General features: G+C 53.9%; 1 protein-coding gene across 1 annotated transcript in view; it reads right to left on the reverse strand.

The window, feature by feature from the left end:
• The window catches only part of lbk (leucine-rich repeats and immunoglobulin-like domains protein lambik), a 118080-nt gene extending 101052 nt beyond the window's left edge, over positions 1-17028 (reverse strand). The window contains 1 exon segment of the mRNA XM_089570945.1: positions 16516-17028. Coding sequence (XP_089427071.1) covers positions 16516-16709 — 194 coding nt within the window. The 5' untranslated portion in view covers positions 16710-17028.
• Positions 17029-17271: the final 243 nt, after the last annotated feature.

A 17271-nucleotide genomic window follows, 5' to 3' on the forward strand; every position in this document is an offset into this window, starting at 1 on the left:
AAGCATTAGGTAAGCGAGGCGCACTAGAACGAAGATGTCAAGCAGCCGTGGCTTGCCCGAACACTCTCGGGTAAACACCGCCGTTCATTACTTGAACGGCATAGACGCCGCGTCGAAAGTTGCGAGACACGTTGTAAGAAAACGGCTTTCACAATAGCTCCTCAAATTGTTTTTGGTGACACCACTTGCAAAACGCGGCGGGCCCCAAGGTGTGGGGTGATTCTCCGCAAGCTCACGACGATAACGGGGCCAGGAATGACCGTCAAGACGGCGGTAAAAACAGCACGAAAGATTATAAATCGATCACTAATTATGCAGCACATATTGTCGAATGCTCACACTTAGCACGACAACGCAATTCAACGTGCAAACCCGACTCAACCGAAGCGATCGTCCACAAACTCCAACTGTGCGAGGCCTTGACGCTACGCGTCCTGGAAGTCGCTCGTCGTCCGAGCCCGCTTCGGACAAGGCCGCAACCGCGACGCGCAGTGGCGGATAAACTTAGCGAAAATAAAAACCTTCGCCCAGCCGGACTCCGGTGAGCGCGCGTTAGGTAACCGGTGGTGGGACTTTAATTACAGCCAACGCAAGCTCTCTCCCCTATACCAACCCGGCGTCTCTCGGTCCGAACAGGGCCGTGCGGCAAGTACGCCGATTTTTCGAACGCCAAGCCGTATGGACAGATCGGCCGCGACGATTAACCAGCGCGTCGTCGTATACGCGAGTGGGACAGACACAGCAGCAGCAGAAACCCGCACGTGCAGAGCAGATAGATGGGCGTGAGCTGCGCGAAGCCGCGGCGATTCGTCCTTGAAGGCCGGAACAACGGCGACGCGACGACGACTAAGACGACCAGGCGAAACAAGTTGGGAGAGTCAAGGAAGGTGAGGGGAAGAAGCTGGCACGCCGCTGCTTATGCAGCCGCGGCAATAGCAGCAGCAGCGGCGCATTCCGCCTCAAAGGAACAGAGCGCTCGGGCAGCGGCATTGCGCGCGCCCGCGGAGGCTGCCTTGCCTCGGGCAAGGACGCGGCCTCCAGCGGGAGAGGAGGACGGGAGGTGGAAGGGGGTGCCGGCCGGACGACGACGAGAACTGGGCCTCGGCGGCGATCGAGCCCGGCCACACACACACCCAGATGGACAGCACCCGCTCGAACCTGACGCCGGACGGGCAATAGTAGCGCGCTGCCCTCCTCCCCTTTTCTCCCTCGCCTGCCTGCTCTGCTGGATTAGACGATGTCGAGAAGGAACTCGCGTATTCCAAGCTAAAAAAAAGGAGACCGACAATTTGTCCGTCTCAAGCGTAGATAGAACTGAGGGTCGCCATTTAAAGTAAAAACTGATGTCGACAGGGCCAGAGCGTCAGTTCGCATAAACCGGACGTTCGAATTAAGCGAGTTCAAGTTGACGAAAAATCACTGAAGAACAAAAAGAAAAGAAAAGAAACTCAGGCGGGCTTGAATAAGACATGGCAGCCCGCTGCAAGAAAGTTTTCTGAAGTAGGACATTTTGGCGAGCTAGTCGGGTCATTGACGATGAGGGTAAAACTGAGCGAAGAAAACAGGACATATAAAGTTTGCCTTGCAGATGGTTTAAACGAACTGTTTGTCACTGGACTAAGCTTCTTGTCGCGTGAATGACTTCCGTTATTTTTACCGCCGGCGCTAACAACGGAACCCGCGAAGGAGCACTACCATGTGCATAAATTGCGGATCTAAGGTTCCTTATAATACCAAGACCCGAGCAATATGACCCTGTAGTTTTTTAAAAAGCCATGTGCTCCCGACAACCCGATTAATACATTCCGTCCCTTTCTCTCGCTAACAGAAATTCACCTCACGAATGCTCGCGCAGACAAGCACACAGGAGCCTGTGCGGGGAGGTGTCTACAACCACAGCACCCATGCATGAGGCCCGCTATCGTAGCGACAGGATACCGAAACATACACACGGAACATCGCTCGACATAAGCACCTGCGAATGCTTTCCTGTGATAGCCCTGAACTAACAGCTTTACCACACCGGCCATGGCGTGCAACAAACAGGAACGGCACACCGACGTAACGAAACGGCGCTATACACGAAACTCTCGTGCCGAATCCAAAAAGGACAACGCCCTTGGAACACACCCAGCTAAACTAGTACACTCGCCGCGACGGCGCCTCTGCACTGCTCGAGATCTGGCACACTGAATGTTCCTTGCGCGGGAACAAAAGCAACGGAATTAGCCTCTTCGCGACCCGAAGGGAAGGTTTACATAACCCTCGTCGACCGACCCCCCCCCCCCCCCCCCCCCCCCCTTCTTACTCCGCAACCGAAACCATTTGCGCGTCCTTCGGGCGCACAACACGCAGCGCGCTGCAGGCATATTATATATACATGCGCGCGGCCGCAGCGTTTTTTTTTTTCCCGCCCAGCGCGTTTTCCGACCGGTTTACGGGTGTCGTTAATTTCGGGTACGGGCGTTGTTTCCGCCGATAGGTCCACATTGCGGAAACCCGACGACAGGGCCCCGCCCTGCTGCCCTTCCTCGGACGACGTCGTAACTTTTCCGTCTTCTATGGGGGACCGAGAGCACCGCTCCTGGAGGCTGGTTTCTTCCATTACAATGCGCGTGCACTGCAGAAGCTGCCTGCTTCGCTATGCGCGAAATTTATTAGCCAGTCGTTCGTTGTACACGACTGGAACCTCGTTAACTCGAACTTCCGGCTGATTCGAACAGGCGCCCTTGGCTGCGTTGAGTTCACGCGCATAAGAAAAGATCCCGCTTGTAGAACTTCCCTAATTCGAATTTCGCAAACTTGAACGAATTTTCGGTCCGTTTCGTGCCAGAATTCGGCTGCACCATGCGCAAAGGTGTGCGGTTTTTCGGTGTCTTAACGGAGCGTATACGGGCACGGGCGTGCATTCGAAAGGCACAGATCTGAGCGGCTGTCTATGGGGCAATACGGCCGCGTGTTTGGAAATGTGAGCGAAGGGGAGGAGGAGAAAGAACAGATGAGAGAGAGAGAGAGAGAAAGCTTCCACAGCGGAGGGCTCCGGATAGATTTTCACCGCCTGGACGTCTTTAACGTGCGCTGAACAGTCTAGGTGGTGTTGGCTGAACTCGCACGGACGTCTTACGTATTTCGGCCTCACCGAAACGCGACCGCCGCGGTCGGGATTCGCTCCCGCGTCCTCGCGTTCATCAACCGAACGCCACAGCCACTCAGCCACCACGGTGGGTGAACCAGCGACGCCCTTCGCCAACGGGGCGTTTCAAAGCCGGGGCGCTCGGCGCGAATAAAATCTGCCGCGCAGCGCATTTATGCAATCGAACCCATTATAAGTAACACGCACACAATGTTATCTCCCGAGAAGCCCACGAGAGCATTCTCTACACGTTCGCGGTGAACGCCTCCCGGCGCACCGCTGAAGCAGCGGCACTACGTGACCGGGGTCATGCGCACTGCAATCAGTGGATAGAAACTTCGAGCAATCACTACCTCCGCGCCTCTACTTTTTATTTTCCCTTTTTTTTTGCACTTTTTCTCCCGGGCTTTCCGCCGCTTCGCTTCTTCCGCGGATTACTGACTAGCCTGTCGTCAGAGCAGCGTTTTCTTTTTTTAGTTTTCTACTAGCCCCCTGACGAGCCCTCGGAAGTAAGTGCGCTGCTGACAGCGACGTGTGTATTAGCGGAGCCAAGCTGTAGCGGGGGCGCACGATTTCGACGAAGCGTTTAGTCCAGAAGATGAGATTAAAAAAACAAAGACACCGTATTCACTAGACGAGCCTTTGTTAATTCCAAACCATCGAGCTGGCATGGCGGAGTGGAGTTTCTTTGTCTGGTCGGAATAGAAGGGTTGATTAGGGTAATTGGTTAATTAACCAATTAACTAAACTCATTCCTACTTACTTGGAGCATCACTATGCCATCCCTTGATTTGGTTGCATGGTTACTAGCCAAAGTACAATTGGCTCAGTTTCAAATTCGCGCACTGTGACGTCACGACCAATTGAAAAGCGTGACATTTCTGTCGACAACTCCTGCTTACAATGATGAGGCATTAAAGGCTTCCGCCTTACAAAAAGCCTACCAGATAAAAGTATATAACGCAAAGGGAGGTATAGCGGTTTGGTACCCTACATATGCTAATAGTTCCGAGTACAACCATGACCATAACAACGTCGCAATTACTTCGCTTGCCTTAGCACCTAAAGATCACTGAGCTTTTCTAAAGACCATGAACTTTTGAGCACGAAAGCTACAGGTAGTATCATCGGGCTCCGCATTATTAATCATCGTTCTCTGAAGATGAACGTATGAAAGTGTGACTGTGACAGTGTGTGAGAAAATATAGCCTTGGGGAAAAGTTCGTTGATGAGGCGTAATTAGCTAATTAAACGCCAAAAAATACACTTCGACGCCAGAACAGCCACGGACGTCGATATAATATGTGGACGTTTTGCTTTCGCACTGCTCCAATGCGGTTCAACGCAGTGGTCTTAAAAAATTTTTTTCAAGACGCCGGACGTTAATTTGAAGACGTTGGCACTGGTCTTTCTGTACTTGGACGCTATTCGCCCATCGGAATTCTAAAGCGTGAAAAGACCGAAAGGCAGCGCTCAGCAAGAGAGGTTATTACATTCGCCGTAATATCCCCACCTCCTCACACCGCATAACCGCCCAGCAGGAGTAGCAGCAGAACCAACGCTCAGCTACCGCCCGGCGTACGTAAAATGCGGGGGACCTCTTTTTCCCGCCTAGCGCGTGCACGCCTCGGCAAAAGCCGCTCGTGCCTCCGTGACCGGCATTCGAGGGACGGAGCGCGCGTCCACATAACGGCGCGCGCAATACAAGTGCCTCCCCCCCCCCCCCCCCCCCCCCCCCCCCCATCGCTCACGTGAGTCTTCGTGGTCCCGGGCAGGTCCGGCCGCCTTACTACACAAATCGCTCGCGCACCGCCGTGGGAGTCGAGCGACGAGCGTTTTAGCCACGCGGAAGGAGCCCTATGGAAGAAGAAAACCAAGAGAAAAGAGAGGGAAGAAAAGAAACAAACCTAGACACCCGGCGGGCGGGCGTGGGACGCCCCGCCGCACGCTTCCCACGGAGTCGCACGAAACGAGAAGGGAGCCGAGCGCCCGGAAAGCGCGCGCACGGCGCGGAGACACCACGCAGACCAAGCACGTAGGCGGCAATATAAGGCGGGCAGCGCTACGAGCCCGCTTCTCGACTTACTCTACTACGCACGCACACACGCACAAACTAGCGCATGGCTTTTAAGTGGCGCGCTGCTACGCGCCCAGACAAAACGCCCGTTCATTTGTTTCCGGGTCGCTCGCGAGAAGGTGCTTTCGCGCTGTTCACCGAGCGCCGCGATCGGGCGGCCATAACGCTAACGAGGCCGCCACTCAGAAAACGAGTGCGGTGTGACAACGCAGTTGATCGACGGCCTGGTCGCGGTGCGGGACAAACTGTAGCGAGTAGACGCTAAGTGAAACCGGACGTTGTTAGGTTACTATTTAGTAGGGGTGTGCGAATATTAAATTTTTCGAATACGAATCGAATACGAATACTTGGTTCCGAATATCGAATCGAATATCGAATAATCAAGGTCAGATGCATTTAACCACTACAAAACATTATTTGAGCACCCAAGAACATCACAGTTCAACTGTCAGTGATGAAATGAACACAAAAGATGTGTGTGGCTGCACAAAAAGTATCAAAGTCTCGAACATTATTCATAGAAGAGAGGAAATATCAGAGAAGATAGCTAGTACGCTGCATTGATTAAGGCTAGCTTGCCATAAGCACAAAAGCGCGTTGCTGGGATGAACATAAAAGGTTGTCATGAAGGAAAACCGGCTGCTCCACACGGTCAGGCAGAAGTAGTTAGTTCCCTTCTAGCTGAAGCGACTTCTCCAGCCACAAAAATGCCCTCTCACTTGGCACTGAACTGGCACGTATTGCGAGATATTTCGTGCAGAGCTCTGACTATACCAGCTTCCCACGCATAGCTACAAAGAAGCTCACCAGCGTAGTCAGCTACTGCATGGCCCAACGTTACGCATTGCTCTGGGCGCCGCTATATTGTTATGTCTCTTTTGATAGGACTTGCGGACCGAAATGAACGCCGGTGCTCGCAATAGAATATTCGTCTGGGTACGAATATCCGCGTCGGATCGAATATTCGAAACAACACGAATACTTAGATTTCGAATCGAATACGAATACTAAAAATATACTATTCGAATTATATTCGAAAATTTCGAATATTCGCACACCCCTACTATTTAGCGCTATAGCTATTCGCGTTGCAAATTTTCTCCCAAGCAAAGCCGTCGTGTGTCACATTTCGAGAGCCTTCGCTCTTTGAGACCGTGTCGCCAGGACGGACCTGACCAGCTAGGCCTTGGTGCTGGTGCTCCCACGGGATGGTTGCTAGGTGTATACAGGCATCGCCGTCACTCCATCGAGCCGTGGATGGCCAGTAGGAGGGGTAATTTTCTTGAAAACAATCACTAATCGGACCAGATAGCTTTGCCGACTCGCACAACGAACTCTACAATAATCTGCTGTTGCTTCAGCGTGGTAGGAGATCAGCTTTAACGAAGACGCCGAAAGTGCTACGCTACGAACTCTACGGCCTCCAGTTTGCACTTCTACAGAGTTTTTCAGCAAGCAGAGCAACGATTATCCCGTCAACTTATCTACTCGTTTAGAGCTTTCGTGCCGGTACAGCAGATGGCTGGGAGCAACCTCCAGCAGTGCCTACCAGGGCATGGAGCGGAGAGGCAGATACAACAAAAACAAATGCGCAAAAAGTCCACCTGGCGGTCGGTGCGGCCGCATGCTGCAAGCTCGAAATGCGGTTGGCCCTCCTCGCCACCAACAGACGACGGCACGCGCACACGCGCGCGCGCATTCGTCCGCAAAAACCTGCCGACGACGACTACGCCAAGGCTGCGTATCTGCGCCTGGCCCCGAATCTGACGCGGCCTTTTCCTGACCCCCGGAGGGCCAAGAAGAGGCAACGCCCCACCAATAACACGCATGCACACACACACGCGCGCGCACACGGCGACCATCGCGCGCCGCCAACGGCCTTGCCCTCAGCGCACCCCGCAGAAGAAAGAACGACCTGCAGCTGCTGCCCGTGGGACGCCCTTTTTTTCTTTCCGCGTCCTGAACACGTCGGGCCGAATGAACCAACTCTCCGCTTGGCACTCGCGGTCTTCCTGTACCGTGCGCGTACGATACTACATATCTGCATTTTTGCGCTACACTTATTTTGTTTTTTCTCGCACCGTGCGCAACGCTAACACTTCGCTTGAGCCTTTGATGATTAAAACAAACACAAATGAGCAATGTTTCGATGCTCTTAGGAAGCCACGACGACGCACTGACGATGAGACGAAGCCTTGCGATAAAAATGCGCTCCTCTCCTCAAAGCCGGACTAGCATGCCGCATTGAATTACATCCATAAGAGGAGACGGGTCGGCATCCTTGATTGTTCGTTCCTTTTCTTCTTTTTAACGTTGCCTAACAACACTAATGTTCTACACAAGCCGACACCGAGAACACCAACGGCAATTCCGAAGTCCCGACCGCACCCCCCGCGAGCGCTGACAACGAATCTTCAGCGAGTCACCCACCAACCAACCTTTCCTTGCAAATTCCTTTCTGGCAATGTCACTTCGTTTCACCCGCCTTTCGCGACGATCGACCTTGAGAGAGTGAGGGAGAGAGAGAGAGAAACGCGAGTACCACCGGCGTGTGCGCGTTTGTGGCTCTTCCTCCATTCAAGGCTGTCGCAACAATCCCGACGCGCAACAGCCGTGTCTCTCACGCGTGTGTCTTTCACTCCCTCCCTCCCTCCCCGTCGCCTCATATAGCGAAATTCCCGGAATAACCACGCCCACCGTCCCGTTGCTACCAAGCGCCCGGCCAAAAGGCTCCCGGTGCACGCACGCACTAACACCGGCCGACTCCCCCCCACCATCTTGACCGACACTCCTCTCCTCCTCTCCCTCACTCATTTCCCTGCTCGCGCGCACGTAATTTTTGCTCTCCTCCTTCTTCTATCCTCCCGCTCCCGCAAAACGAAACTATACAAAAAGAAAAGAATGGAAGAGCGGAAAAGCGTACGTGCGCGCGGCTCGCACGCCCCGACCGCACAAGCGGCAGCAGGCCGACTCACACACACGCAGCGCAGCTCTTATGCAAGCATGCGGCGGTTGCGCAAAGGCGCGTCCGCTCGTTAAAACAGCGCGCGCCGACTCAGCAGCAGCAGCGAGATACAGGCCCGCACTCGCACAGCAGACAGCGAGAGAGAGAGTCGTAGCCACAGCCCGTGCGTGGTGGCGGCAACGGGGCTGACGCCAGGTGCAAACGCCGCCGCCGGTGTAGCAACAGGCTTCGCTCGTCGTCTGGTGGGTGGCGGTGACAGAGGAGATGAACCTCTGGCTTCGGCGCTAAGCTTCGGCCCCGCACTCTTTCCTATAGTCTGGCTAAAACAGTACCTCCTTGTGAAACCATACGACAGCTTCCCAAACAGTCCTCCTGACGCGACGCGAAGGTGACCGCCGTCGACTGTGGGTCCGACCTCTGTCAAACCAGGCTTGCTAAACAAGCGATATTTTAAGCAATACTAGTAAGCTGAACCTCGTTACAACCAAGCTGAAGAGGACTGGCGATTACTTCGTTATAACCGTAGCTCCGTTCCATGCCCGTGTTGACCCAGGTTCCAAAGGGGAACCGTCATTCCTTCGTTATATCCATTATTTCGTTATAACGAGGTGAGTCTGTGTTCGGTTTTGGGCTATTTGGTTAATAGCTAAAGAGAACATGGCGTAAGCGGCACTGGCCTTGTGATCTTACGTTCCTTTCGGTCGTTCCTATGTATGTGGTGCGCGGTGTTCTCAACTTGGTCAATACTAAGTCTACCCCGGGGCGACAACGCTGATGTCTGTTTTCTAGCTGACGCGACGGTGCAATGTGGAAAAAAAAAACTAAATGCCGAGCTGTACGTCCCAATTTTCCTTTTCTTTTTAGCCGGCTCACACGCGAGAGAAAAAAAAGTAGAAACTAAGTTGCCACGGGGCGCTTTAATCCAGTTAGGCTGTAAGCCTGTAAAGTGATCCAACCTCCAAGCCGCATGGAAACTGCGAGCGCAAGTTGGACTCGCGACTGGCATCGGCGCTCCAGTGCGTCGCCAAACTCGGAAGGCAACAACAGAACGACACTCGCAAGGCGCCGTGCACCGATCTACCAATCGTAGACGGCCATTCCTGAAGCGCCAACACTCACCCTTCCGATTCAGGAACGGTTTTCGCAGACTAGGGGCGTCAGTTTGCGGATATCCTTATTGGGCGTCATTGGCTCGCCGACCAATCATCAGACTGAACCTAACAGGGCCTTCGCAGCTGAATGCTGTTAGTAGTAATGTTGCTGTCTAGACTGGATTGGCTTAACATTTATGTTTACGCTGAAGGCTTAGTAAGCAAAAACGTGTTAAAAATAAAGAGGCACCGACCAAAAAGGTGTAGTCAATATGACAGACGTTTCGGCTTCCACACGGAAGCCTTGTTCACTGAAGGAAAAAATTTCCAAACACAGAGCTTAAGTACGCTGCACTAATCGCCGCAGGCATCTAGCGTACGCGGGCGTACTAACGTACTTTATTTTTAACATGTATTCACCCGACCAGACGAGATTTCGTCAAACATTGGATTTCATTAAGCAAAAACGACGTGATGCTTTGTCGCATTCGCGATAAGGCGTGACTTGGGCAGGTCGTCTTCAAAGAGTATTCTGCGGCTGAATTTGTAACCATTGCAAATGTCGCCTCAACGGCTCATCCTCAGCGAACCATGCTCGAGTGCCGAGAGTATGGCCTGGAACTACAGCCAGATACAACTCAAGAAAAAAAGCGGCTTTTCTTAATCAAAGGACCCGCTTCCAGCCATTGGTGTCGGCCGATTCTCATGACCCGCTACCGTGACAATGCAGGGAGCGGCCCCACAATGCAGAAAGGAGACTATGCCCTTTAATCTGCAGCTCCCTGTCCTTCGACGAGGAAAAACCGCTTAGTTCTTGAGTTGTAACCAAGTACAGCCAGCAAAGCGCCTCCGACGCCCGCCTTCGATCGTTAAATCCGGCTTCGCAGCTCCAGGCAGACAGTCGGCCTTCAAACTTTCGGCAAAGGTTGCACGCGCGCTCGTCACACCGTCGTCGTCCACGCTACGCCTCATGTTAAAGGCTGCAGTGAGTGTGCGAGCTGACGGCGCGTGTCACTCCGTCGGCCGCACATTGCGCTGTGGAACCAGTTGCTGACGAAACCCACGCGCGCGCGCGCCAGACAAGGCGCGTTCCAGGTACTACACCCTGGGGATAGTTATTAGTCGCACGGGCGACGGGGCCCGGGGCTGCTGAGCGTTCAGCGTCGTTTCCCGCGCACGGCTGATGCTGTTGCGCGCCTTGATCGATCACGCGCAGCGGTGATCACAGCGACGTCGCTGTCATTTTGGGGAGGCGGCGCCGAGTTGCGAAACCCTCTGCATGCAACTTTGTTTCGCCACAAACGCGCGTCTACCCCGCGGTTGATGGTGCTTCCCGCGAAGCTTGGCTTCAGGCATGGCGGGGGAGAAACGATGCGCGGATGATTCAGGCCACCATGGAGCACCTCCTTCGACCAGACCGGGCTCCGTGCCACGAAGGAGCTACCAAAGTCAGGGCCGATCGTTTCGTGAATCACCGTGACTAAGAGCGGCGATACAGGTTTCCAAGCCTGCTTTCGTGAAGCGACACCTTGCGCCGAGCAAAGGATATCTAAACCACTCCGCCCCCTAACGTGACAGCTACAGTGAGTGATAGCCAAGCGGTCAAGAAGTTAATAGCGACGGCTCTACTAGGTGATCAGTTAGCTATGTGGGCGCGATGTTCTCACATTGTATTCGCCAGTTTGTGACGCCCGCAGGCCACTTCAAAAACACTGTGCAGCTACGTTGGAAGCGTGCGTGACGTCACGGCGCATGCGCGCGGTTGGTGGCGCCTCTGTCGCACCATGCGTGATGGTGCAACCTGTGTGCGTTTTCCTTTACGGGTCGCCACCAACGCTGTTTAGCCTCTCTCGGCCAGGGATGCCGCTGTAAACGAATTCAAAAGCCTGAGCTTGGAAGTCGGCACTATACCGTGCTGGAGAAATGACAAACTTAAAGCACCGAGAGGATCGTTGCACCGCGCCCATGCTTGATAAGGAAAAAGCGACTACACTAGCGAAGGCACGGAGCTCCGTGCACAGCTGGAAACCGCGATGCTGAAACGCTCCGAAAGCTTTCCAGAGTTTGCGCTCCTGACAACAGCGGTATCACAAAGCCGAGTTCACTGAATACGATCAACGGTGTGGTGACCCCGAAACGCCCCGCTCCTTCGTCCTAGAAGCAGCGCCCTCGTCAAACCGTAAGGAATGCAATTTGCACGCGTATGCCTGTGACCCTGCCACCTCCTCCTTAGAAATAACCGCCTTCTTTCGTTTCTTCCTTCTTTTCTTTCACCCACAGCCTCGCTCGCACGGGAACTAACCAGCCAGCAAGCAAGCTCACTACTTCACTGTCGCCGTATGATGTATGCTCGCAAAACAGGCCGCATACCAAACCTCGCGGCGCCGGACACGGGCGACGCAAAACGAACTCGCGCGGCAGCCGCCCAGTCACGACTTGGGCGCACTTTCAGCCCTTCGCTACAGTTTCGTTTTCGTTAACCCTTCCCCCAACACTCCACATCGTCGACCGCCCGGCAGCCTTCGGACCTCCCCACACACACATGCGCACTGTGTATTGGATTGACTGCGCTGCGGACCCCGCGCTCCACGGACGGTGGGGACGCGCATTCGTTTGCGGTGCGTTTCGGAACACTGCTAAATAAAGCATCCAGCAAGGCTTAAAAAGCAAAAAGAGAGAGAAGAAAGAAAGAAAGCAGGCGTAGAGAGAAAGAGAGAGAGGGGGGTCACCTGGATCCCTTCTCCGGTGCCAATAAGTGCACGGCGGCTTCTCACGCGTTTCTTTCGCCGTCCCCAATCTTTTCCGGGGCTGGCACAGTCACCGCGACCGACTGTCGCGAATCGCGCCAAGACTCGAAGAAAGGCCGCTGCAGCAGCTGAGCAAACGCCGACGAAGGAGGACCGCGCGCTGCCTTGGACAACCTTGGCAAGGACCGAATATGCTCCTGCCCCCCCCCCCCCCCCCCCCCCCTTTCCAGCCTGCACGGGAGAAACCTTGGGCGGCGAGAGGCCCGGGTAGATACCTCCTCGCGAGCGCGGCGATATACACCCCCCTACTGCACACACATCGTCGCGGTTGTTGTGTAGCGGCGAACAATGGCTGGAAAGGCACCCGGCTACACGAGACTAATGGGACTTTGAGCGATCAACAGCGCGCGGTACATGGCAGAGGTGAGAAGAGGTGGCATAACAAGCAGCTAATGGGGGTCCGCTACGCAGAGCGGATGTAGTACCTGTGCGCACGTGTGTGTGTGTACCGGTGAAAAACCGGGGGGGGGGGGGGGGGGGGGGGGGGGGTTCTCAAGTGTTAACGGACCAATTAAAGCGCAAACAGGCTCAATCGTAAACCAGACAAACCATGCAGGACGACAAAGAAACCCATGTTATAAGTCAAGTCGAGGTAACGGATCTCTCTTAGATGCGCGCGCTAATAAGCGCGAAAATTGCCCGTCCCGTTTGACAAGAGGAACTCTACGAAACATGGCTTCGCTCGCGACGCAGTGTGCGCAGAAATCAGCACTCTAATGAAATAGCATCTAACAAAACCCGATCTAACAAACTGGATCACGCAATCGATGCGGCGTAAGCACTGCCCGTTTCTACTGACCGTGACTGCCGACGTCGCATCCCACGGCAGTTCGCATCACGCTCACGTTTCGCAGGAAACCCAGGAAATGGACATTCGTATCAAACCCAAGTCACGGAGCAAACGCGACAAGCTCCAAAACTTCGCCACATCCTATCCCACACGGCCTCCGATCGAACGAAAGGTCATTAATCGGCGCATAAATTAACACGAGCACTTTCATTTATATACTCTATCCTCTAGCAGGAACCTATCACGCCCCCCCCTCCCCCCCCCCCTTTTTTTTTTTTCGCCAGATGCTCATGTTTCCAACGACAAATTCGAGGTCGAGGGGTGAAAAAATGAACAAAACACGAAAAAAAAAAGAATCTTCTTGTGCGGTGGTGACCTCGTAGCGCCGGCCTTCCTTGCTTTCTCCCTTTCCACGCTCTCTCAGAGACCCTCCAAACCGACAGAGGGAGAGCCAGCCAACTCCGAATATCAGGCCAGAATCACTGCAAGGAACCAACGACGGCAAAATACATCGCGAAGACACACACACACACACACACCGGAGCCAACCAGAAAGCCAAAACAAAATGAAAAGGAAAGTCCTGGAAGGGACTCCGTTTGGATGGCCGCCCGACAACCCGGCTCGCTCGCACACTCACATTCGCCGCGTATTTTCGCCAATCGAAGGAAGGCGCGACCCAGTGAACCGCCGCCGCACAGTTTCGCGCGCCACGGACGCAAAGAAAAATCCGCCCCAACCACCTGCTACGTAGTAACGCGCGCACATGCACGTGTATTTCATTTCCTCTGCCTTTTCAGGTAGGGGTACTATATACCTCATTTTCGCTTAGCTGAGAAACCGACACACACACACACACGCTGCATATTTCATACCTCCCAGACCACCGCTGCGCGGCTATTTGCAGTATGAGAAACAGCAACTAAAAAAAAGAATGAAAAGGAAGAGAAGAGGAGAACAGCGTTGACTTAGTTGCACAGAAAAGAAAAAAAAGATACATAAAAACAAACCGAAAGAATGCGGAGAGCGCGCGTCAGTCATTCGCAAGAAGATTGAAAAGACGTTGCACAAGCTCAACGTACGTCTCGCCAAGCGTGTTTTAAAACCAATTTGAATACCACGCTAAGTGAGCAGCCGTCAGGGGAGAGTTTTTAGGCGCTTTATATGAGCCGCTTCTCTTTACTGAACGTTCACGGCAAAAAGAGATGGGGGAGGGATTATCTGCCTGCTTTTTGTTTTAAATTTTATGTCCATTCTTAAGAATCCCGCAGCAGGCTTTGCACAGAGCTAGACAGGCAGTGATAAACGGCCAAGCAGGAGGAACGTCTTCTTTTTAACGCCCCCCCCCCCCCCCCCCCTTTCAGGAAAGCATATAAGCCTGGCGTAACGGGGGAGTGCGTATACCCCCACCGTGCCGAGAAACCCTTGGTGACGTGGTTGAGAGCATATATGACGCGAAGTCACTAAAGCGCGCGAGCATCAAGCCGCAAAATTGAGAACGGCGGCAAGTTCAAAAACCGAGAGCCGTTAAAACGAAGCGTATATCACCGCGAAGTTTAAATAACGCTGTGAACACCTTTAAGGGAGATATGCTCAACGAGATTTGCTTTCATTTTGTTCCGGAAGATTCCGGCAAGGCAAGCAATCAGCCGGTGCTTTGGAAACCTACATCCAACCTCCTCATTTTTATTTTTTTCTTTGCTCAACTCCCGCTCGTGTCAGAACGCTTGCTACAGCTGACAGAGCAGTCGGATAAGCGCACATCGCACGAAAAAGCCGACGTACAAGCTGGAAATGAAGCTTCATTACGTTTGACCGAATAAGTTTCGAGCAGCGCAATCTCTTTTCTTTGCTTATTTTTTTTCCCCCTGCCAGTCCGTTCGAACTGCGCGCTAGGCGGCGGACGTATGTTAGCAGGGGAATTTACGACTCCCGACATTTCTAGCCCCAAGAATCGCAGGCACTCAGACGCGAACGCTTCATTATAACATTGTAGCTACCTCCACGCAAGAAAAAAAATAAAATCTAGACGCCAGTCACTCGGCCCGTAGTAACAGCCATTTCTCGTACAATGCGGTCGCTAAAAAGCTGCGCTCTGTAACGGCCAGACTTCACATCAACGCTGCCGACATGCCAGAAAAGCACCGAACTTCGCATCAGGGCACGTGGCAGCAGAAGCTGCGCAAAAAAAAAAAAAAGAAAAAACAGACGAGCCATGCGACATTGCGCGACCTTAAACCCCTATACACGTGCGCTGCTGTAGACGGCTGAAAAGTTGTACTGCAGCGACGAAAAACTCGAATAAAGTGTCGAAAGCGAAACAAAAATTTTCCTGCGCACGCCAGGCGGCGACAGAGAAGAACGAAATGTTAAAACAAGCGGTTAATGAAGCCCACCTGCGCTTATAGTACAAGTCCACAAATGAAGAAAAAAACGTACACAGCAGCAGGAAAGATAAGACCGTCGAATATGAACCGCTACGCTAGTTCCGATTACGAACCGGAGCCCCAGGAAGGGGGGTCGGGCGAGGGAAGCCTCAGCCAGGGCTGCGAACATATTGTTCTAGCGGAAGAGTGCACGTTACCCCCTTTCTCCGGCGCTCGTAAAGAGCACGAATCAAGGTTACAATGAGCTACGCATCGCAGACTGCGTTGCGCCGGCGCGCCGCGCTCCACTGAACACCTGGCTGGGAGTTTCGCTTTTGCTTGTCAACTGTTTGGCTCGAACGCCAAGCTCTGCGTGACTGCTGCTTCTGCGTAGGGACCGCAACCACGCGGATAAAATAACTTCTCGCACGCAAGACCCCAAATACCTAAATCCCAACACATCGCCTGTCGACAAGTCACAGTAAATGCTGTCAAAAGAAGGGACTCCCAGCAACAAGACACACTGAGCGGATCCGCTAATACAAAATACTACGGGGTTCGAATCAGAAAAAGGTCGAGAACTAGAGGGAAAGCTTCCGTTAGCAGTGGAAGAAAGAGCGGCCAAGAAGCCCAATGCGACCGTGCACCCAACTACGGCTGACCCGGGTAGCAGCCTCTGCCCCTAATTGCCTACGGTAACGGAATCGGCAAAGCGGTCCGCTGATACCGAAGGCTCGCAGTCAGCGGCCACGGTACAGCTGGGCCAGAAGAACCATTCGCTACGCGGTGCGTGGTGCTAGGCGACGAGAAAAAGAAGAAAAGAACACGACCTCGAAGAGCTAATTACGCGCAAAAGCTATCGCGAGAGACCGCTGGAGAGAGCCGTTAGGCTTAACGAAGGACGCCGCAACCAGCTTCGGAGAACCGCCGGACGCGCTCGGCTGCCGTTTCGTGTTGACGCAACTGTTTAGCCACGATACATATTCATTCGAATAAGGGCTTGCGACTCACGTAACCGTGACGCATTATTCGGCGCGAGATCCTTAAATGATTGGAGCCGACCAGCGATGAGTTACAACAGCAGTATGTCCTACGCACGGAACCGTGCAATCTATTAGGCTGTCGTTTGTAGCAATGCAAGGAACAATAGTACCCCGCCAACGGCGTTCGCAATTTGGCAACCGGGTAACTACGGACCGATCAACCTCCACGTGCGGTCCGGGCAGGGCGCAATCTCTGGCGAGGAATCGGCAAAAGCGAAACGAAGAAAACTGTCACCAGTACTCACAGGATCTCGACCCACGACGGTAAATCCCTGGGTATTTCTGTCAATCCCTGCCGCCTGCAGTCGAAGAACTGGCCAAGACACTGACACTTGGACGGGCAGTACATCTTCTGCCCGTCCGCGGGCGCCGAAAGCGTCAGGAAAAGCACGAACTGTGTCCAAACAACGACCCAGACCCAATGGGAGAAGGTCGCCATGTTGGCGGAGCGGGCTCGGCCGCCGTGGCCGAAGAAGCTTGCTTGCTCCCCGGGGCCGAGCTTCTCCTCGCACGAGAGGGCCCGCCGCACCGGGTCACCGATCGCGCAGTTTCTGCAGCGTCGTCATTGCGTCGCTTGGAATCACACCGGTGGCCGTAGCACACTGCCGCTCAGGTCCAGTGCCGGAGACATCGCGGTACCCCGAGCGCACGCCCGTTTACAAACACACGCACGGCCGTCACTGCCTCGTCGCTGCTCGCCCGCCGCCGCGGTTGCTTGAGCGGGAGGGGGCCGACCGCGTCTTTTTGCTTGCGTTTTGCGCTCCTTGCGGGATGCGGACGAATCTTACGCCCATACACAAACGCTCGCCCGCGCCGAAGCGCTCCGGTTGGCTGAAATAAGTCACGTGATGCAAACGTGCTTGCAAGCGCCGTCACCAGAGGACGCGAGTTGACGGGCCGCTCTTTCTCAAAGCCTTCTCTCACTCGTCTATTCAGGCTGTGCTTTGCGGCCCTGCTTGCCCTGCTGGTGCCGCGCCGCGCCCACGCTTTCTCGTTCGCAT

The sequence above is a fragment of the Amblyomma mixtum genome, chromosome 2 (genome assembly GCF_055824585.1).
Source record: "Amblyomma mixtum isolate Tamu chromosome 2, ASM5582458v1, whole genome shotgun sequence".
NCBI lineage: Eukaryota > Metazoa > Arthropoda > Arachnida > Ixodida > Ixodidae > Amblyomma > Amblyomma mixtum.